Source organism: Podarcis muralis, chromosome 7, assembly GCF_964188315.1.
Source record: "Podarcis muralis chromosome 7, rPodMur119.hap1.1, whole genome shotgun sequence".
Lineage (NCBI taxonomy): Eukaryota > Metazoa > Chordata > Lepidosauria > Squamata > Lacertidae > Podarcis > Podarcis muralis.
Window position 1 is genome coordinate 13,746,412 of NC_135661.1, and position 21,212 is coordinate 13,767,623.

At 49.2% G+C, this 21,212-nt stretch overlaps 1 protein-coding gene across 3 annotated transcripts in view; it reads left to right on the forward strand.

Moving 5' to 3' along the window:
• ADD2 (adducin 2) overlaps positions 1-21,212 on the forward strand; it is an 88,500-nt gene that overhangs the window by 49,131 nt on the left and 18,157 nt on the right. For 2 of the 3 annotated variants that reach the window (XM_028741093.2, XM_028741092.2), the window contains exons 2-10: positions 4,835-5,045; positions 6,159-6,294; positions 9,053-9,204; positions 10,997-11,077; positions 12,857-13,006; positions 15,184-15,327; positions 15,810-15,908; positions 19,480-19,656; positions 20,489-20,740. In XM_028741093.2, the coding sequence (XP_028596926.2) occupies positions 4,863-5,045; positions 6,159-6,294; positions 9,053-9,204; positions 10,997-11,077; positions 12,857-13,006; positions 15,184-15,327; positions 15,810-15,908; positions 19,480-19,656; positions 20,489-20,740 (1,374 nt within the window). In that variant the 5' untranslated portion in view covers positions 4,835-4,862. Of the gene's footprint in view, positions 1-4,834; positions 5,046-6,158; positions 6,295-9,052; positions 9,205-10,996; positions 11,078-12,856; positions 13,007-15,183; positions 15,328-15,809; positions 15,909-19,479; positions 19,657-20,488; positions 20,741-21,212 lie in introns of those variants that run through there. The other variant, XM_028741094.2, reaches the window with a different exon arrangement.

Here is a 21,212-nt window from a genome sequence, read left to right on the forward strand (position 1 = left end):
TCCCATGGACTGCAAGAAGATCAAACGCATCCATTCTTAAGGAAATCAGCCCTGAGTGCTCACTGGAAGGACAGATCATGAAGCTGAGGCTCCAGTACTTTGGCCACCTCATGAGAAGAGAAGACTCCCTGGAGAAGACCCTGATGCTGGGAAAGATGGAGGGCACAAGGAGAAGGGGGCGACAGAGGACGAGATGGTTGGATAGTGTTTTCGAGGTTACCAGCATGAGTTTGACCAAACTGCGGGAAGTAGTGGAGGACAGAGGTGCCTGGCGTGCTCTGGTCCATGGGGTCACGAAGAGTCGGACACGACTAAACGACTAAACAACAACAACAACATCCTACTCATGGTCTAAGCACCAGGGTGTAGCTGTAACCATGTAGCCATTTGCAAGCCTTTCAGATTATTATATACTGTTAAGCCCTTTAAGGCTGCAAAGGTGTCAGGAGAGGGCAAGTCCCACAGGGGACACAGGCCTTCCTTCTCCTCATGCATTGGAACAGTACAGTCAGAGGTGGCCTTTGACACTGCCAGTCTCCAAACCTTGCTGGAGGGAGATGGGGTCCAGTCTGAGTTCATAAGGCAGTCATGTGAGGACAAGCTTTGAACTAGTGACCATCCTGCAGTGCGGACTAAGAGCTGTTTGCAGGACAGAGAGGCTTGCAGGCAGCCAGCTAAAAGCAATCTGGGTCGACAAGAATGTGCAAGCGCAGCTCTGTGTCAAGGGCGACACAAAAGAGGGGTTTTGCAGACACAATTCCCCCTGCCGGCCCCTATTGTGGGAAAATTTCTAGCAGTTCTGCTTGCTCAAATGCTGGGGGATTTTATTTATTTGTTTGTTTATTTTGCAAGCATGCAATAACCTTGCATGAAAGTTAGATGATGGCTAAACCATGTGAGCAGACCTGCCCAAGGCATATTTTTTTTTTACTTCTCTGATATCATATATCATGTATATAACCCCTTTTCCATAGTGCCCCTTCCCATCACAACTGGCACCTGGCTGAAAGGCAGGAAGACCTTTCCAGCTTCCCTCCTCTCTTAATCCTACTCAGATCTTTATTTTTAAGTCCTGGTTACCAGGCAACGGTAACATGGCACTGCCTTGGAAGAGTAAGAGGCGAAAAGGAAGTGGTTGTTCTGCAGAGTTCAAGAGAAGTCTCCATCCAAACACAAGCTGACACTGGAGAGGAATGGAAAGCAAAAGTGTTGTCTGAATTCAGGATCCCCAGAGCAGGTCATCTAATGTGCCAGCCTGGGGAATGACATGAGCACCCAGGCTGAGGGGTTCAAAGCAGGGCGGAAAAGCACACGGCAGAGTCATAACTTTTCATTATATGTGCCTCTTACTTTTAAATTCTCAATAGCCTCTTCCATGTGTGTTTTTCAAATCTCGACATTTGTGACTGCAGGAGGTTGGGCTATATGACCCTTGGGATCCCTCCCAACTCGACAATTCTGTGATTACCCACAAATGCATTACACTCCCCAACACTGCGGCTGTGTACACAGTGACTTGTTTGTCACACAAAAATGTAATTTTTTTACTCAATCCAGCATTGTTCATGCTCTTCATCAGCATGCTGTTCTCCATCCAGGTTGAGTCTAGCTCCTGCCATCCACAATGCTGGGTTTGGTGACTTGATAGGCAATAAAAATCCTCCCTTTGATGAGGCTATCCTTGCTTTTTCCATTTGCCCCAGGTGAATAGAGAAGGAAGTGGGGGTTGTGATCTTGGTTTATGCTCACCCACAACATCATTGGGTAGAGGTAGAGACACCCCCCCCCCATTGCCCAAACCACCTACACCTGCCTTCCTCTGTTTTCAAATGGATGTGCTGCAGGGTAATGCAGAATCGAGCTGAGTTCTTATATTAAAAATGAAACCAGTTTCTCAGGAAGCAGTCTTCAGGGGCAAGAATAATGTGCAATATATCTGGATTGTGAACGAACTATGTGGGAAAAACAAGCACTCCGCCTCCATTGATTCTAGAAGGGAATGTGTGAACGCAGCGTGTGTTGGGTTGTTGGTCCATACATCAATGCTAACAGGCAGCATGTGTTCAAATATTTAGATGGAAGAGTGAGAGATGTGCCCCAGACACATACACATGCAAACCCAGAGGCCCAAGGAATGAAATTCTGCTCCATAGTCCTGTCTGGCAGGGGATGTGCTACATAAGGCCTTGTCAGCACACGGCACTGTTGCTCAGGGTCTTGCACTGGCTGCCAGTTTGCTTCTGGGCAAAGTTCATAGTGTTACTATTAGTGTGTGTGTGTGTGTGTGTGTGTGTGTGTGTGTGTGTGTGTGTGTCTCTCTATATATATATAGTATATTAGTATAATAGCTTGGGAGCAGTTTACCTGTGAGATCGCCTTGCCCATGTATGCCCACCTGACCTGACAGCTTCGATTGGCGAGACTGGCTCTGTTACAAGTGTCACTTAAGACCCCTTCTGCATTTGTATGGAACCAATTTTTAGTGCAGCAGCAGTAGCAGCTACCCTCTGGAACTCCCTGCCTCTTGACAGCAGTCAGGCTCCTTCACTGAACTCTTCTCAGCACTTGCTAAAACCTTCTTGGTCAGACAAACCTACCGGGACATTTGGAAAGTTCATACAGGTTTCGATCTGTCTTTAGTCTACTGTTATGTCAACTTTTCAAATGTCTTGCATTTTTGCTGTTAATTCTTCATATTTTGTTCATTGATTTTCAGTGCATGAACACAGTTAAGTCTTCTTACTAACAATGTTGTTGTTTTTTTTACAGTCAAGCAGTATATAAATTTTCTGAAATAAATAAGTAAAACACACCTTTCCTGTTTGCAGCCCTGTTTGTCAGGAGCTGGCCATACCATGAGACCAAGGGAAGCAGACCCTCTCAGCTGGCAGATTATGGATGCCATGAGGGATGGCAGAAGGGAAGGGAGCAAGTCTGACCTAGTGCAAACAAGGGAACAGCATATCCTCCTAGCAGCCTTCACGGACATGGGGCGGGGGGTGACTGTGCTGGATGCTCTGCTGCGAGGGAGAATCATATGTAGCACCAAACACTTAGGCTGGTCCAGCTGCTTCTAAGTAGTGCAATAAGAGCATTAAAGGGTAAAGGGACCCCTGGCCATTAGGTCCAGTTGTGACCGACTCTGGGGTTGCGGCGCTCATCTCGCTTTATTGGCCAAGGGAGCCGGCATTTGTCCGCAGACAGCTTCTGGGTCATGTGGCCAGCATGACTAAGCCGCTTCTGGCGAACCAGAGCTGCACACGGAAACGCCGTTTACCTTCCCGCTGGAGTGGTACCTATTTATCTACTTGCACTTGACGTGCTTTCGAACTGCTAGGTTGGCAGGAGCAGGGACCGGGCAACGGGAGCTCACCCCGTCGCGAGGATTCGAACCGCCGACCTTCTGATCAGCAAGTCCTAGGCTCTGTGGTTTAACCCACAGCACCACCCACAATAAGAGCATTACAACCGTGCAAATAACGTTCTCTTCCTCCCTGACCACATATACTTTGAGTAAGTAATTTGTGGCTTTTTGTTAGGCTTGGTCCCCTGGAGAAGATTCTTCCTCGCCACAGGCGACCAGATGAGTAACGGTTTCAGGTCTCTCTAGGTTTTCTGCCTACTCTTCTTGCTGGAAGGAAGAGACTCACGTGCTTTTGCCTTCAAGCCACATGCCATCTGGGCTCCTTGGTTGTAATTAAACGTTTTTAGCAATAATGAACAGAGAAGATTTGCTGCAATGTGTAATTTACGCCGGGGCTTTCTGTCAGCCTGATGTCCCGATAAAGCTGCAGTTGTTTGTGACTCAGCCTGCAGCTCCCACACACACACACCCTGCCCACTTCCCCCTGTGATCCTAGAAGTATATAAACCCCCTCAAGCATTGTCAAGAGGTGCATTCTGACATTAAAGTTCTGGATTCTGGGAAAGGGGGCTTGGGCAATTTCTTAACATTGCTGTGTTAGACATATTAGAGCTGGAAGGTGTGCGGAGGAGGGTGACCAAGATGATGAAGGGTCTGGAAACCAAGCCTTGGGAGGGAGCTGGGTATGGTTAGCCTGGGCTCATCAATCAGGTTTCCTGTGGGTTGACTTCTGTTCCGATTCAGCGGTAAACAGTGGGTTTTCTCGGGGAAAGAGGCGGGACTAAGGGAAAACCTCTTCGACTTGTGCCTTGAAGTCACGGACCAATGGAAGAAATTGTGGGACAAAGGGAAGTGTGGATGACATACTGTATTTTTTGCTCTATAAGACTCACTTTTTCCCTCCTAAAAAGTAAGGGGAAATGTGTGTGCATCTTATGGAGTGACTGCAGGCTGCGCAGCTATCCCAGAAGCCAGAACAGCAAGAAGGATTGCTGCTTTCACTGTGCAGCGATCCCTCTTGCTGTTCTGGCTTCTGAGATTCAGAATATTTTTTTTCTTGTTTTCCTCCTCCAAAAACTAGGTGCGTCTTGTGGTCTGGTGTGTCTTATAGAGCGGAAAATACGGTAATAGCCACCTTCAAATATCCGAAGGGCTGTGCCACATGGAAGACAGAACAAGTCTGGTTTTTTTGCTGCTCCAGATGGTAGGATTCAAATGACACGGAAGGAGATTCCAACTAAACACAAGGAAGAACTTTCTGAGGGCAAGAGCTGTTTGGCAGTTGGAGGGTGATGGACTCTCCTTCACTGGAGGTTTTTAAACAGAGGTTGGATGGCCATCTGTCAGGGATTGTTCAACTGTGATTCCTGCATTGCAGACATTTGGAGTCCCTTCCAGCTCTGCACTTCTATGGTTCTAGGATTCTAGAGAGAGAGGATGCAAATAGCCTTTCCATCTTTGTTTGTGCAGGCCCCCAAAGTAGACTAGAACATCCAAAATGAGCAGCGAGACCATCCCCGAGGAGGTCTCCTCCCTCCCCACCCAAAGCCAGCATTACTTCGACCGGTTCGCAGAAGATGACCCGGAATACCTGCGCATCAGGAACATGGCTGCCGACCTGCGCCAAGACTTCAACCTGATGGAGCAGAAGAAAAGGGTCACCATGATTCTGCAAAGCCCTGTGAGTATCACCCACCTCAATGGTGCAAGCCAGATTTGACAGGGTGGGGGGGACATTGTGCAGCAAGGCAAGAGCCATTCCCCTCAGGAACAGCAGGGCTCAGCTTGAGCCGGTGAGCATGTCTGACCTTGAGGCAGGGCCACATGACCTGCTCTGGGCTACAGGCAGGGCCAGATTTAGGTTTGATGAGGCCCTAAGCTACTGAAGGTATTGGGGCCCTTTATATGTCCAACTGCCCTTTGTCAACAACAAATTGTCACTGTTTTTTGTGTTGAATATATGCTATATGGTAATTTATGGACCTAATAGGATCTAAAGCCATTTGCACATAACAAAATATGCATTTTATCAAAGTAATTCTTTACATTCTTTTGTTCAAACTTTCCTCCTGTGCTTGATTCAGGACCTGTGCTTATTTGGGTCTACTAGCTGATCTCCTGAGTGATTTGCAGTTGATCAATAAGGGTTTCTGACTCCTGGCAATAGGAAAGCCCCCCCCCCTTTACCACAGACACACGGCTATGGAAACCAATAAATGTTACAATTCCACTTCTCATTTCCCCAAATTATGTGGGTACCTTAAAGATTAACAATGATCCCAGCGCTGTGAAGTTAATTAACAGCTGCAGTGGGATAGAAAGCCATTACTGTGATTGAATCCAGAGTCCTTCAGTGGTTCAGGGATGATTCATCCCATTGCACCATTTGAGGTGAAACAGGAAATGCTACGCTGCCCTGCCGCCAAAGCACCCCTTACCTAGCTGAGCAGAGGTTGGTTCTGGCGAGATCTTGCGGGACGTGGGTGAGATCTCACAAGATCTTGCCCAAAAAAACAGTGGCACCACTTCTCATGGATGGGTCTGCCCTGCAGTGGTTTTACAATGAAGTCTCCCTTTATTGTAAGACAGGCCACTTTCGGACCAGCCAGAGAGTCTTCCTGGGCAGATGAAAGGGTCTCTCTCTGGTTCCTGAATATCCAAATGAATGAAGTGGTCATTCTTGAGCAAACGAATGTCAGAGTTTGAAGGGTACAGAGGAGGAGGAGGAGGAGGAGGACTCAGAGCTGCTGCAGCCTGGATCATTCAGGGTCTCTGTGGGTTTCCCCCACCCCAGTCTTTCAGGGAGGAGCTGGAGAGCCTCATCCAGGAGCAAATGAAGAAAGGAAACAACTCCAATATCTGGGCCCTCCGACAGATTGCAGACTTCATGGCCAGCACTGCCCCTTCCGTCTTCCCACCTTCACCCTTGAGTAAGTTGGCATCCCTTGTATGAATGGCTCTGGTGCCAAAGCACCTTCTCCATCTCCTGAGCCCCTTTCCTCCCTCCTCTTGCCTAGAAATCTGCCTGTGCCTCACATCAACACAAGCCACCTGGCCACCACACAGGTGTCATTCACACCATTACATCTGAAGGAATGTCATACCACTTTTTAAACACATACGGCTTCCCCCAAAGAATATATATGGGGCTGAGTGTTGTGAAGAGACCCCTATTCCCCTCCCAGAACTACAAGGCCTAGAGCGGTCTAATAATCAGCCCCTCTCCACGGAGAACGGTAGCTCTGGGAGGGGAATAGGGAAGGGGTCTCCTAACAATGCTCTTAACAAACTACAGCTCCCAGAAGTTTTTTGGGGGAAGCTGTGACTGTTTAAAGTGGTGTCACAGTGGTTTAAATGTATGGTGTGAATGCGGACCCAGTGACTCCAGCAAGGCCTGACTGTGCTCAGCCTTTTGCCCCACACTGCACCCTGGCCTGGCCGCCTCATGGGACGCCTCCCCCCCCCCCCCCCACACACACTTTTCAACCTTGTTTTGAATTTGGCGGACCCACGCATTGCTCTCAGCATTCACTTCTGCAGAACCCCCCACCCACCTGACACATGAGCCGCCAGCCCCAAAAGGGATCCAGCTCTTCGTTCTGCAGCTACCCCCACCTCAGCCACAATTCCTGACCGCCTTCCTCTCTCTCCATCCTGTCCCTTGAGATACTTGACACCCAGTGAGGGAGGGTCTTTCTCCTGAAATGGTAGGAGGAAGTGATGGTTTGGCCTAGCCAAATGGTTGTAAGGTCACCTGATGGTCCAGAAGGTCAGGATTAAATCCCGCATTGGCTGCTCATGCCTGTTTCCAGCCAGGAACAGGTGCCTGTAACCAAAGCAGCAGGATTTACAGGTGAAACTCGGAAAATTAGAATATCGTGGAAAAGTTCATTTATTTCAGTAATTCAACTTAAAAGGTGAAACTAATATATGAGATAGACTCATAGCATGCAAAGCGAGATATGTCAAGCCTTCATTTGTTACAATTGTGATGATCATGGCATACAGCTGATGAAAACCCCAAATTAACAACCTCAGAAAATTAGAATATTAAATGAAACCAGCAAAACAAGTACTGCAAATAGAGCAATATTGGACCTCTGAGAGGTAGAAGCATGCATATGTACTCAGTACTTGGTTTGGGCCCCTTTTGCATCAGTTACTGCCTCAATGCGGTGTGGCATGGATGCTGTCAGCCTGTGGCACTGCTGAGGTGTTATGGAAGACCAGGAAGCTTCAATAGCAGCCTTCAGCTCTTCTGCATTGCTCGGTCTCATGTCTCTCATCTTTCTCTTGGCAATGCCCCATAGATTCTCTATGGGGTTCAGGTCAGGTGAGTTTGCTGCCATTCAAGCACAGCAATCCCATGGGCATTGAACCAGGTTTTGGTACTTTGGGCAGTGTGGGCAGGTGCCAAAGTCCTGCTGGAAAATGAAGTCAGCATCCCTATAAAGCTCGTCTGCGGAAGGAAGCATGAAGTGCTCCAAAATCTCCTGGTAGACGGCTGCGTTGACCCTGGACTTAATGAAGCACAGTGGACCAATACCAGCTGATGACATGGCTCCCCAAATCAACACAGACTGTGGAAACTTCACACTGGACTTCAAGCATCTGGCATTGTGTGCCTCCCCAGTCTTCCTCCAGACTCTGGGTCCTTGGGTTTCCAAATGAGATGCAAAATCCATGCCACGCCGCACTGAGGCAGTAATTTTCTAAGATTGTTAATTTGGGGTTTTCATCAGCTGTATGCCATGATCATCACAATTATAACAAATAAAGGCTTGACATATCTCGCTTTGCATGTCATGGGTCTATCTCATATATTAGTTTCACCTTTTAAGTTGAATTACTGAAATAATGAACTTTTCCACGATATTCTAATTTTCGGAGTTTCACCTGCAACTCCCTGCCCGCCAGCTGACCAGTGGGGTGGGGTTGAGCCCTGCTCAGTTTGACCAGATTCCATGCCAACGCTTTCCTGATTCAGAAAGTCACCTGCGGCAAGTCCCCGGCTAAATTGAAGTGTTCCCCTCCATTTTAGCAGGGCATCTGATGCCAGCCCCTTCAAGACAGATAAAGGAAAGTCCTCCTTCACACAGCACAGAGTTAAACTATGGAACTCACTCCCACAGGAGGCAGTGATGGCCACCAACTTGCATGGCGTTAAAAGAGGCCAGGGCAAAGCCATATCGCTATGAGCCACAATGGCTCTGCTCTGCTTTCACGGTCAGAGGCAGCAATGGGAGAACAGTATGCTGGACTAGATGGGCCATTGGCCTGACCCAGCAGGCTCTTCATATGTTCTTCCAGATTCATAATCGTTTGCTAAAGCCAGGAGGGGGTCTTCATTACAGCAGTACCTTAAATAGTGCGTTGAAGTCCTGATTTCAGAACTTCAAGGCACCTTGGATCTGGCGTCATTGAGACATCAAGCAATTTCCCACCCACCTGTCAAATTTGGTCTGCAAGGCCTATCTGGATAAGAAGGTGTCCTGTGGCGTCAAATAGGTTCCCCACCTCTGTTTCAAAATTAAATCACCCACAAGGAATGGAGGAAAGTGAGAGGCAATGTGCTTTTCCAGAGCCATGGGTGGAACATGCAAATGGACCGTCTCACCCAGCTCCAGTCATGCCTTGATTGTGTTTGTTTAACCAGCTGACCCCTCCTGTGCGCTTTCTCTCCCACAGACCTCTCCACGGTGACCCCCATCAATGACCTCCAGGGCATTGACTCGACGTCCTTCGCCAAAGGGGAGAGGCTCATGCGCTGCAAAGTCAGCAGCGTCTACCGGCTGCTGGACCTCTATGGCTGGGCGCAGCTCAGCAGCACCTGTGTCACGGTGAGGGGTCCCTTCCCTGCCACCCGCCACCCACTTTGCTCAGGGGCTCCTTCAGTGGCCAGGAAACAAGGCGCCTTGAAATCTCCTTTTTCTTGGTCAATGCCCACTTTATCCCCTTTGGCTCAAGGCAACGGTGCACCAGTTTGTTTCCAGGCCCAAAGTGAGGGTTAAAATCTAACAGGTGGTTGCCGAACTGGTCAGACAAGTTTCTTTTTAAGACAGTGACCTTAACTGTCCCAAAAGAATGAGCTAGGGTGTAAAAGCTACAGCTAAGTGAGATGGCCCTCCAGGCTAAGCCGCCTCTTTCCTCCACCCCCCTCACCCAGCTCCTAGGTAAGAAAACAATAGCCAGAGTGTGTGTGAAAGGGCTGAGCTGGAAGCAGGCTGGAAGCTGGAGACACAGGGACCTGCTTGCTCTGTGCTGGATCCAAAGCCGTGACTACTAGAGAAGCAAGATCTGTTGGGGTGGCAATGCTGTGAGCCCCTCCATCTTATGCTCAGGTTGTAGATGTTTGTAAATGAAATCATACGTCCTAAAGACACCACAGTCTCTGCTGACCTTCCTTCCAAGGAACGCAAGCGCCTGGAAACCCCTGGAGTCAGTCTTTCAACACTCAAAGATTGTGGTGACGTGTAACAGTATTTAAAGCCCTGAGCGGCTTAGGCCCCAAATATCTGAAAGATGGTCTCCATCTCTGCTGACCCTCTTGGATGTTCCGCCCGGGAAATGGCAGCTCAGGAGAGGACTTCCCCTGTGGTAGCCACTAAACTGTGGACCTCCCTCCCCACAGAGGTGTTCTACCATCTTCATTGTCTAGGTTTCACCAGATACTGACACCCTTTGCAGTTAGGGTGTGTTTTGTTTTGTTTTGTTCTTTGTTTTGTGGGACCCACCTCTTTGGCATAATTTACACTGTTCTGAGCTGACTGGAACAGTTTTACTTGTTTTTATACCTGTAATTGTTTTATCTGTTTTTATAACGGTAAATTATATTGTCATAAGCCATCCTGGGATCTTATACAGTGGTGCCCCGCAAGACGAACGCCTCGCAAGACGGAAAACCCGCTAGACGAAAGGGTTTTTCGTTTTGGAGGCGCTTCGCAAAACGAATTTCCCTATGGGCTTCCTTCGCAAGACGAAAGCCCATAGGGAAATCTCCGGGACAGTGGGGAAGCGCAGCGCGTCTTCCCCACTGTCCTCGGACCTCCTCCGAAGGCTGGCGGCGGGGCGGAGAGACCTTCTCCCTGCGCCAGCCTTCGGATGGCTGTCCTGAAGACTTGCGGTGGGAGGAGGGTTTTCCTTCCCACCGCCAACATTCAGAATGCTGTTCTGAATGTTGGCGGTGGGGAGGAAAAACCCTCCTCCCACCGCAAGCCCCGGGAACAGAGGAGAAGCGCTGCACGCCTTCCCCTCTATTCCCGTACCTGACCTGAAGGCTTGCGGTGGGGAGAAAAGCCCTTCTCCGCACCACCAGCCTGGCAAGTGGTCTCCATAGGAACGCATTAATTGATTTTCAATGCATTCCTATGGGAAACCGTGCTTCGCAAGACGAAAAACTCGCAAGAAGAAAAAACTTGCGGAACGAATTAATTTCGTCTTGCGAGGCACCACTGTAGTAAGAAATGGCAGAAATAAACAGTGTCTTAAAGGTGGGTGAAGACTCAGGGGGAAATAACGAAATGAAGGGAAGAGCCTTCTGATCTTAATTTCCCTAGGGAAGAAGGGAGGCCACAGGAGCCCAAGGAAATGAAGACTTGAGCTCACCATTCTCTTCTGGTCTTCCTTTCACAGCTGAGAGTCAGCAAAGAACAAGACCACTTCCTGATTTGCCCTGTGGGCCTTTCATGTCCTGAAGTTACAGCTTCTAGCCTGGTGAGCACACAAGATTCCTCTTCCTCTCTCCATTTCCACAACTGGCTAACTTGAGGGTTTGAGCATCTTCACACTTAAGGCATTATTAATAAATAAGTACAACACCTCCCTTGAGGGTCAGACAACACATCATGAGAGGCATGGGGCGGAGTCTTCGCCCCCAGTTCCCTTGGCATCATGGAGGGCAAATGACTTGGTCAGCTGATAGGAACTGGAGACTAAAATACCTGGAGGTTGGAGGAGGCAATGTAAGCCTGATAAAACCCAAGGAATCACCAACTGCAGAGAGGCTTGGAAGGGTGAGGTCTCTGTTTCATATTTTGCTGTCTGATGTGCAAAGGATTGCTGGGGCCGGGTGTGGGTTGAGAGGGGGTAAAATGAGAAAATGCAGAATTCTGATAAAAGGGCACACTCTGGGTCTGAATTAAAATGGGAAGTACCTGTCACTCTTGTGACTGAAAATATTTCTTCTTAGAATGGGTAAGGTTAAGACACCTGGCTTGAGAGCAGTACATGTGAAAAGGATCTAGGAGTCTTGGTTGACCACAAACTTGACATGAGCCAACAGTGTGACGCGGCAGCTAAAAAAGCCAATGCAATTCTGGGCTGCATCAATAGGAGTATAGCATCTAGATCAAGGGAAGTAATAGTGCCACTGTATTTTGCTCTGGTCAGACCTCACCTGGAGTACTGTGTCCAGTTCTGGGCACCACAGTTCAAGAAGGACACTGACAAACTGGAACGTGTCCAGAGGAGGGCAACCAAAATGGTCAAAGGCATGGAAACGATGCCTTATGAGGAACGGCTAAGGGAGCTGGGCATGTTTAGCCTGGAGAAGAGGAGGTTAAGGGGTGATATGATAGCCATGTTCAAATATATAAAAGGATGTCACATAGAGGAGGGAGAAAGGTTGTTTTCTGCTGCTCCAGAGAAGCAGACACGGAGCAATGGATCCAAACTACAAGAAAGAAGATTCCACCTAAACATTAGGAAGAACTTCCTGAGAGTAAGAGCTGTTCGACAGTGGAATTTGCTGCCAAGGAGTGTGGTGGAGTCTCCTTCTTTGGAGGTCTTTAAGCAGAGGCTTGACAACCATATGTCAGGAGTGCTCTGATGGTGTTTCCTGCTTGGCAGGGGGTTGGACTCGATGGCCCTTGTGGTCTCTTCCAACTCTATGATTCTATGATTCTATGATAAGAATTGTCTGTCCTTGGGGGGGAGGGGATTCCAGTCCTCTGTATTTCTGCAAAGTTACTGCCTTGGGCTTTCCTCTGCCCAGCCAGGTGGCACTCGCAGATCAATGACTCACACAAAGATACAGCAAGCAGAGCATATGACGGCAGAGACTTCTGCCGCATCTCTAGACCTGAGTGGAGGTCTGCAAGTCTAGAAGAGTAACATGCAGAGTTGGAAGAGTCAGCCTCCAACGAGGTTGAGAAGCTCCACTGTGTCTCTGCATGAGGTGCAATTGGATCACTCATTCACAGTGGGTATTATTGGAAGCTCACAAAACCAGAGCAGTGACTCATGCAGAGATGCAGCAGGCAGACTCCCTCATGAGAGGATTGTAGCTGGGTTGCCATGAGCCTTGAATATTGTCAAAAATGTATTTATCATGGCACTTGTCAACCTATCTTGCCACCTGGTTTGGGAAAGACTGCGTCGCCTACCCCCTCTATCCCCAAAAGGAAGCTGCCATCCAGGCATCACCTTTAGGGTGCAATTCAGCACCCTAACATCTCACCCATCTGTGCTTCCACCTTCTCTTTTGCACTGCAGGTAAAAGTGAACATCCTGGGAGAAGTGGTGGAGGCAGGCAGCACCAGCTTCCCAGTGGATACCCGTAGGTTCAGCCTGCACTCTGCCATCTATGCAGCCAGACCAGACGTGAGATGCATCATCCATCTGCACACGCCAGCCACTGCTGCAGTAAGGAACACTATCCATTCATCTTGCTGACAGAGCAACGAGAAACAGCAGACAGAGCCTCCTGCCCAGTCTCCTGCTCCGAGACTGATTTATAGAAGAGCATTAAGCTTGGAACAGCTTGGCCTCTCCATCCCTCCTTGTGCACTGCAGAGACTCTGGGAGACTCTGAATGGGAGAAGGTCTTAGGAATAGTCAGGGGGACCCCAGTTTCACAGTATCCAGGATGCCCAACACGGAACCCAACAGTGCTATCTGGAAGGCATCGTGTAAACCAGGGCATCTTTTGAGTTTATTCAAATAAGAACAGCAGAAGCGCCTGCTGGATCAGACCAAAGGCCCATCTAGGCCAGCATCTTGTCCTCGCAGGGGCCAACCAGACACCACTGGCAAACCAGCAAGCAGGACTCAAACTCAAGAGCGCTCTCCCCTCCTGTGGTTTCCAGCGACTGCCTCCAACTGTGGAGGCAGAGCCCAGCCACCATGGCTCGTCGCCACCAATAGTCCTCTACTCCTCCATGAACTTGTCCCATCCTCTTTTAAAGCCCTCCAAGTCATCACTGCCTCCTGTGGGAGGGAGTTCCATAGCTTAACTATGCACTGGCTCTGAATTTTAGGGAGAATACTCGCCAGCAGTACAGAGGTGACAGGAGAAGAAAAATGAGATGTTTAGAGGAAACCACAAAGCAGCAAATGAGACAGGGAAGAGGAACAGAATCCCTGCACCTGGTTCTATGGCCAGGAATCAGGCAGGGTCCAGTCAAAGTCTAGGCTCAGTCAAGATCAGGACCTTGGACAGCTTCTGAGTCAGCTATGGGGGCTGTAGTCTCTGCAAAGAGCTATAGCCTGCTGAAGAAGCCTTAAGTAGATTGGCTGGTAGATTCCACCTCCCTGAAGGAGCTGGATGGATATAGGACTCTTGCACTGTTTTGCAGTCACTGGGAAAACTGCAGGGGACTGTGTCCTCTGGCCAGGAGGTCCCCAAATAAAGCCCGGGTGTTTCTCCCTCTGAGAAAGTAGCCTGACTCCATTGCAAGACCCCCAGGTTGTGGCTCATATCGCCCAGAGGGGATGTTGGTGAAAGGCGTTGGAAGGTGTTAAGCCAGGCATGTCCAAAGTCCGTTTCCATGGCCTAATTCGGCCCACTGGTCGGTTTATTTCCTGGGGTAAAATAAATAAATAAAAGCTCAACAGCTTTGGGGTAAAATCGTAAAAAAGCTAAACAACCTGGTCGGCCCTCATGCATGTTCACTTCATCAAATCAGGCCCTCTTTGAAAAAAGTTTGGGCACCCCTGTGTTAAGGGAAGGGACAGAAAATGGCTAGATTCCAGGCTTGTGGATGGTTGGGAGGAGAGAGAAACTCATGACTCCTATGCAACCACCAACAAGGCTCGCAACAACTTCCTAAGCATCTGGGTGGGCTTGTCTAAACAAAAAAATGTTTTAGCAGGCGCCCGAAAGAGTACAGTGAAGGCTGATGTCAATATGGAGGGAGTTCTAAAGTGTTGGTGTTGCCACACTAAAAGATGGCATCCTTAGAGATGTGGAGGGGGTATAATGTGGCCCCTGTAACAGTGCCAGTTCCAGTCAAAGCAGTCAAGCGGGCACAGGCGGGGTAAGGCCATCTCACATATAGAACAGGTCCCAAGTTGTTAAGGGCTTTATATGCTAATAGTCACACCTTGAACCTGGCCTGGTAGCAAATTGCCAACCAGTGCAGATCTATGAACACAGGTGTTGTTTGCTGACAAGGCCTCGATCCTGTCAGCAATCATGCTGCAGCATTGCACATTAACTGAAACCTCCGTATCAAGTACAAGGGAAGCCCCACATAGAGTGCATTGCAGTAATCCAGCCTTGAAGTAACCAATGAACTACTGTACCCAGGCTTTCCCAGTCCAGGAATGGCCACAACTGTTGAAGCAACTGCAGTTGGTAAAAGGCCCTTCTTGCCACCAAGTGCTTTTGCCTGGCTGGAAGGATGCCTCTCGCTTGCCTGGAAGGGGGGGTGGAGAAATCTCTGACTCTGGCATGCCTGGGATGTGACCTACAGTGCAAAGGTCAGGCCCACCTCTGTTGCCCATCCAAGGCACAGTGGAGATGCGTCGATGGAAAGACAAGGGATGGCTCTAACCTGCTCATCTTTGCCTCTCTGTCTCTGCTCTCTCTTCCTTCCCAGGTGTCTGCCATGAAGCACGGCCTCTTGCCCATTTCCCACGATGCACTGCTGGCAGGGAACATGGTGTACTTTGACTTCAATGGGGAGATGGAGGAGGAAGCGGACAGAATCGAGCTGCAGAAGTGTCTAGGACCCACCTGCAAGGTGAGGGTTGAGAGGTAGCATTCAGGCTTCAGCGTCCTCTGGCACTGTGGCGTGTCAAACAGCCCTTAGGGATTGTCCACACTGCTTGTTTTGTGCCCAGAAAGCCCAGGGGCAAGAGGGTTTCTGCTTGCCCCATGCATTCCAGGCAGGGGTCCAAGTGGTTTTCTGTCTGTTTGCCTCACGACTTTCCCCAGGAAAACCTGCTCTTTAACACGGAACCAGAGGAAGCGTCAATTCACAGAAAACCTGACTGATGTTTGCTCTGATTCAATGGTAAAGTGCCAGTTTCCCTGGTGGGGGGACGGCGGGACATGTGGAACTGTGGAGGAGCTGGCATTTGGGATCTAGACATCTGAAGTAGGGCTTAGCCAGACTTTTTGAAATCCTCGGGCAAGAGGCAGTGTGAAAAATTATACAGAATTGAGAAGCACTTATGGCTTTCCCCATTTTTACTGACCCTTTCTCCTTCCTTCTCTTGGCAGGTTCTAGTGTTGCGGAATCATGGTGTGGTGGCCTTGGGAGACACGGTGGAAGAAGCCTTCTACAAGATCTTCCATTTGCAGGCTGCCTGTGAAGTGCAGGTGAGCAGCAGAGCACACCCACACCCACCCACCCACACCCACACACCCTTCTTTTAGTCACCAGGCATGTTTTATCTAATCATATAATTATAGAGTTGGAAGGGACTCAAAGGGTCATCTACTCCAACTGCTTGAAAGCATTAAAGGTAAAGGTAAAGGTAAAGGGACCCCTGACAGCATTAGAGACACCATTATTATTTCAATTTGTGTGCCGTAGATTCTGGCGTATTAGGCGACTGGGCGTATTAGACGACCCCCCCCCCCAATTGGCAGCTTCAATTTGGGGGTTCGTCTTATAAGCCCAGTCACCTAATACACTGGGCAGCTCTGCACTGGGAGAAAGCCACCCGGCGCGGAGCAGAGCCTGCTGCTGCCGCCGCTGCTGCTTCCGAAGCAGCAGTGGGTGGGCTCTGCTCTGCGCCGCCCATACCCGGCATATAAGACGACCCCTGACTTTTTAACCTCTTTTCTGGGGTTAAGAAGTTGTCTTATACGCCAGAATTTACGGTATGTCCTTTCCCCATGTAAGCATGTCCAAAGCAGCCACAGTAACAACACAGGAGCAAAAATGCACATCAGGGCATCCCCACTCTAGTCAGTCTAATGCCAGTTCATTTAAGTTCACAAGGAGGCAACCAACCCAGATAATTCATTCTGAGAATACTCATGTGACAGTATTTAAAATCATTCTAAAGTAAGCAATATCCATTGATGTTGATAGTTTGTATCAGTTACTATTGATAGTATATATGTTAATGCCTTTTGTTTGGCATCCACCTGTCTTGGAAACAATGGAAGAGGACGCCTTTGGGGGTGAGGTCCAACTGTTGGAAGGTTGCAGCACCTGCTCTGACTCGAGAGACTGTTATGGGAGATACCTGTTTTGTTGCAGTTGGAGCAGATGAAGGCATCTGGTTGTGCCTTCACACACATGTCGCACATATGACACACACACACTTACTCCTGTTAAATTAGCAATGGTTTATTTCCAATATTAGCCACATTCCAAGTAGACCCCATGGAATTAGGGGACATAACTGATGTAGTTTCCTTCATTCTGGTGCACCTGCTCTGAGTGGATCTTAGCTGGCTCCAACCAAGTAGCATCTTAGTAGCTTCAGCTGCAATAATTAAATTTTTAGGCACAGGGAAATGATGTTTTTCTCCTTCAGAAGTTGTGGTATGGAAGGAACATTGTGTCCCTAACATGCTGCAGAGTGAAATTTGGCAGAGTATGGTGGCTCCTGGCAGCTGTGAAGTCCCCAGTGAAAATCACGCTTCTGTTCTGAACTCTCTGGGACGCTTTAGGAAAGCCTGCTTTTCTCAAGCTCAGCTTCACATTTGCAGCTTGGGGATGGTAAGAGCCTTTGAAGATGGGAAAGTGCTGGTTGAACATTGTCCTTCCCCAGCCTGGTGCTCTCCAGGCATTTTGGACTACAAATCCCACCAGCCCCAACATTTCAGGGCCCTGTCACCTAACCTACCTCACAGGGTTGTAGTGATGATAAAATGAGGAGGGGGAGAACTATGTATGCCACTCTGAGCTCCTTCAGGGAAAGGTGGGGTATAAATGTAACAAATAAATTAGCAATTAAGCCAAGAGGGGCACTATTTCCACTGCAGGGAATGGGGTGAAGTTTAACCCTCCATGCTCCAGTCATGATCCTAAAGAAAATCCCTACCCCGCTCCATGCTGATGAATCTCAGAAGAAAGGGAAAACTCCCCCTCCCTTCCTCCAAGCTGGTTCCTGCTAAGATCTGCAAAAAAATTAAAAAGTTGCACCCATTTTCTTGCTTTGCACAATTTAATAATAATAATAATAAAATTTTATTTATATCCCGCCCTACCCAGCCGAAGCCGGGCTCAGAGCAGTAAAATAATACAGCATTCTAAAATCAATTCATTATAAAATCAGTTCAAATCAAATTGATGGCAACCATTGGGCTAGAGTTCTGTGAAGAATTACCAAAGGAGGGGGTCAGGCTGTGCCTTGGCCAAAGGCCTGGTGGAACAGCTCTGTCTTGCAGGCCTGCAGAAAGATGTCAAGTCCCGCAGGGCCCTAGTCTCTTGTGACAGAGCGTTCCACCAGATCGGAGCCACAGCCGAAAAAGCCCTGGCTCTGGTTGAGGCCAGCCTAACCTCTCTGTGGCCCGGGACCTCCAAGGTGTTTTTGTTTGAAGACCGTAAGGTCCTCTGTGGGACATACCAGGAGAGGCGGTCCCGTAGGTACGAGGGTCCTAGGCCGTATAGGGCTTCAAAGGTTAAAACCAGCACCTTAAACCTGACCCTGTACTCCACCGGGAGCCAGTGCAGCTGGTATAGCACCGGGTGAATGTTATCCCGCAGCAAGGACCCCGTAAGGAGTCTCTCCACAGCATTCTGCACCTGCTGGAGTTTCTGGGTCAGTCTGAAGGGCAGCCCCACATAGAGCGAGTTACAATAATCCAGTCTGGAGGTGACTGTCGCGTGGATCACAGTGGCTAGGTCAGGGCGAGAGAGGTAAGGAGCCAACTGCTTAGCTTGGCGGAGATGAAAAAATGCCGCCTTTGTTATAGCTGCAATCTGCGCCTCCACGGAAAGGGTGGTGTCAAAGATTACACCCAAACTCTTAATGGAAGGCAATGGCACGAATTGCGCCCACGCAAGAGATGGGAGTTGCCCCCCCAATCCCATATCGTCCCTTCACAGCCACAGGACCTCTGTCTTCGAAGGATTTAACTTCAACCGGCTCCCATGAAACCATCCAGCCACAGCTTCTAAACATCTGATCAGTGTGTCTGGGGCCGAGTTAGGATAGCCGTCCATCAATAGATAGAGTTGAGTGTCACCAGCATACTGATGGCAGCCCAACCCAAAACTCCAGACAAGCTGGGCGAGGGGGCGCATAAAGATGTTGAAAAGCATCAGGGAGAGTATCGCACCTGATTTATTTAGTAATGTTTACTTTTTTGCATAGGCAGAAAGTTAAAGAATAGAACGTCAAGCTTCATAATCCATAAATGAATCAATTGTATTATTATTTACACAGGTGGGCTTCATCAGCTGTTTCCTCTTCTGGGGCTGTAAAAATGTTATCCCCCAAAGGCAACAGTCTTCCCCGGCCCCCTTGTCTGTCTTTCTGGCTCTGCCCACCCTTGTCAGGAACTAATAAGCCCTGCAACCCCAGGCAGGGTGGGGGTGGGGGGAGGCAGGTTGGACTTCCTGCAATTCCTGCCTTTGATGCTCAGTGCCATTGTCTGCCCCTCTGAGCATCAGCCTACTTCTTCAGCTGGAAAAAACTAGGTCAGCCATGTGCCAAGGCCCAGCGCATGAGCGCCGTCTGCAGGTGGAAGGGTGGCAATGCATGGGCTTCTTCCACACTTCCTTGATGACCAAAGGATGCTACTGTCTTGCCCCCCTCCCCGCACCCTCGGGCTCCTGCTGGGGCTGCAACAAATTGGCTCCCAACTGGTTCTCCCCTGCACTTTTTGATCTCTGAAGTATTCTCCAGATATTCTCTCAGTGCTCAGATATTTTGCTTGGACACCACATGTGGATAAATGGCCTCTCTTGTGGTTTGCACCTTTCCAGGTCTCAGCCTTGTCCAGTGCCGGCGGAGCAGAGAATCTGATAGTCCTGGAGCGAGAGAAGCACCGGCCCCATGACGTTGGCTCTGTCCGATGGGCCGGCAGCACCTTTGGACCCATGCAGAAGAGCCGGCTGGGAGAGCACGAGTTTGAGGCTCTGATGAGGATGCTCGACAACCTGGTGCGTTTGCAAGCGCAGATGCCACAGCGCCCATTTTCCTGGACATGTGTCCCATCCTCCCTTTCTCTGTCTAGTGCAGGGGAGCCTCTTCCCACCTGAGGGATGCGTTTCCTTCTGGGGAACCTTCTGGGACCCACATGCCAGCGGTGGGTGGGGCCAGAGGCAAAAATGGGCAGAGCAATTGATGCAGATGTTACCTTGGAACAGTCTTCTTCTTTGGCGATCACTCGGAGATGAGTAAGATGGTCTTCCATAAACATGGTTTTAACAATGAGTCCGTAAGCAGGCTGGCTTTGACACCCCCACACTCCAGGGCAAAAGCACTCCCAGGAGAGGGCAAAGCAAAGAAGGCACAGCAGGGGGTGTGGTGGGGAGAAACCCAAGGGCCACATAGAGTGACTTGAGGGCCACTGAGGTTCCCCACCCTGGCTTTAGCAAACCTTTCCCCAACTTAATTCAATGAGTTCCTGGATGCCGTCTGCCGAAATTGTCTAACAATGGATGGTTACCATTTTATAACTTCAAGCTGAGCATTTGCAAGCTGCCAGATCCCATTAATTAACCCATAAATCAGAACTGCTATCAATTGACTCTTGGTAGATGTTACTGATAGGAAATGTGGTAATCTCTAAGATAGTAAAAATACAAACGTTTTTCATGCATGCCAACAGCCACCAGCACCAGAAACTGGGGTGGGCTTGGGGGACTGAAAATCCTGCTCTACATCAGCAGGTAGTTTCTGTGCAGAAGGCAAGTGGCCTCACAGCTTCAGCTTTTGCCTCTGCGTCAGCATGCAGGAGAGCCTTCAGGGAACCCTCTTTGTCCTTCCTAGGGCTACCGGACCGGCTACGCCTACCGCTATCCGTTTGTCCAGGAGAAAACCAAGCACAAGAGTGAGGTGGAGATCCCAGCCACGGTCACAGCCTTTGTGTTTGAGGAGGACGTAGCCCCCATCTCAACTCTCCGGCAGCATGCCCAGAAGCAGCAGAAGGAGAAGACCCGCTGGCTGAACACACCTAACACTTATCTGCGGGTGAATGTGGCCGAGGAAAGCCAAGGCAGCGCCAGCAGAACCAAAACCACCGTAAGGAGAACACCATTCACTGCCTCTTGTCCCTGCGAAATGCTCCACATAAGCGAAGTGGCCAGCATTTTCCATGCTGAAAGAAAGGCAGGGCCCTCTTCGCCCATCCAATTGGCTACAGCAGAAATTTAGGGGACAGTTGATTGGTTGGTTGGTTGGTTGGTTGACATCTGTCTCAGGAGACAGTGGAGGAGTGCACCTTTGGAGAGTTACAGTGCCTACAGTTCCATAGTTTAACTGTGCTGGGTGAAAAAGGACTTTCTTTTCTCTGTTCTGAACTCAGCTTCAGTAATGTTATGACAGAAGGATAAAAACTTGCTTTCTATCCATGCACTATTCTATAAACTTCTGTCATACTCACCTTTTCCCTACACTAAAATACTGCAACTTTTCTTCACAGGGGAGTCAATCAACCCCCTTGATAATTTTGGTTGCCCTTTTCTGAGTCCCATTATTTGTGTGACAAAGCTCT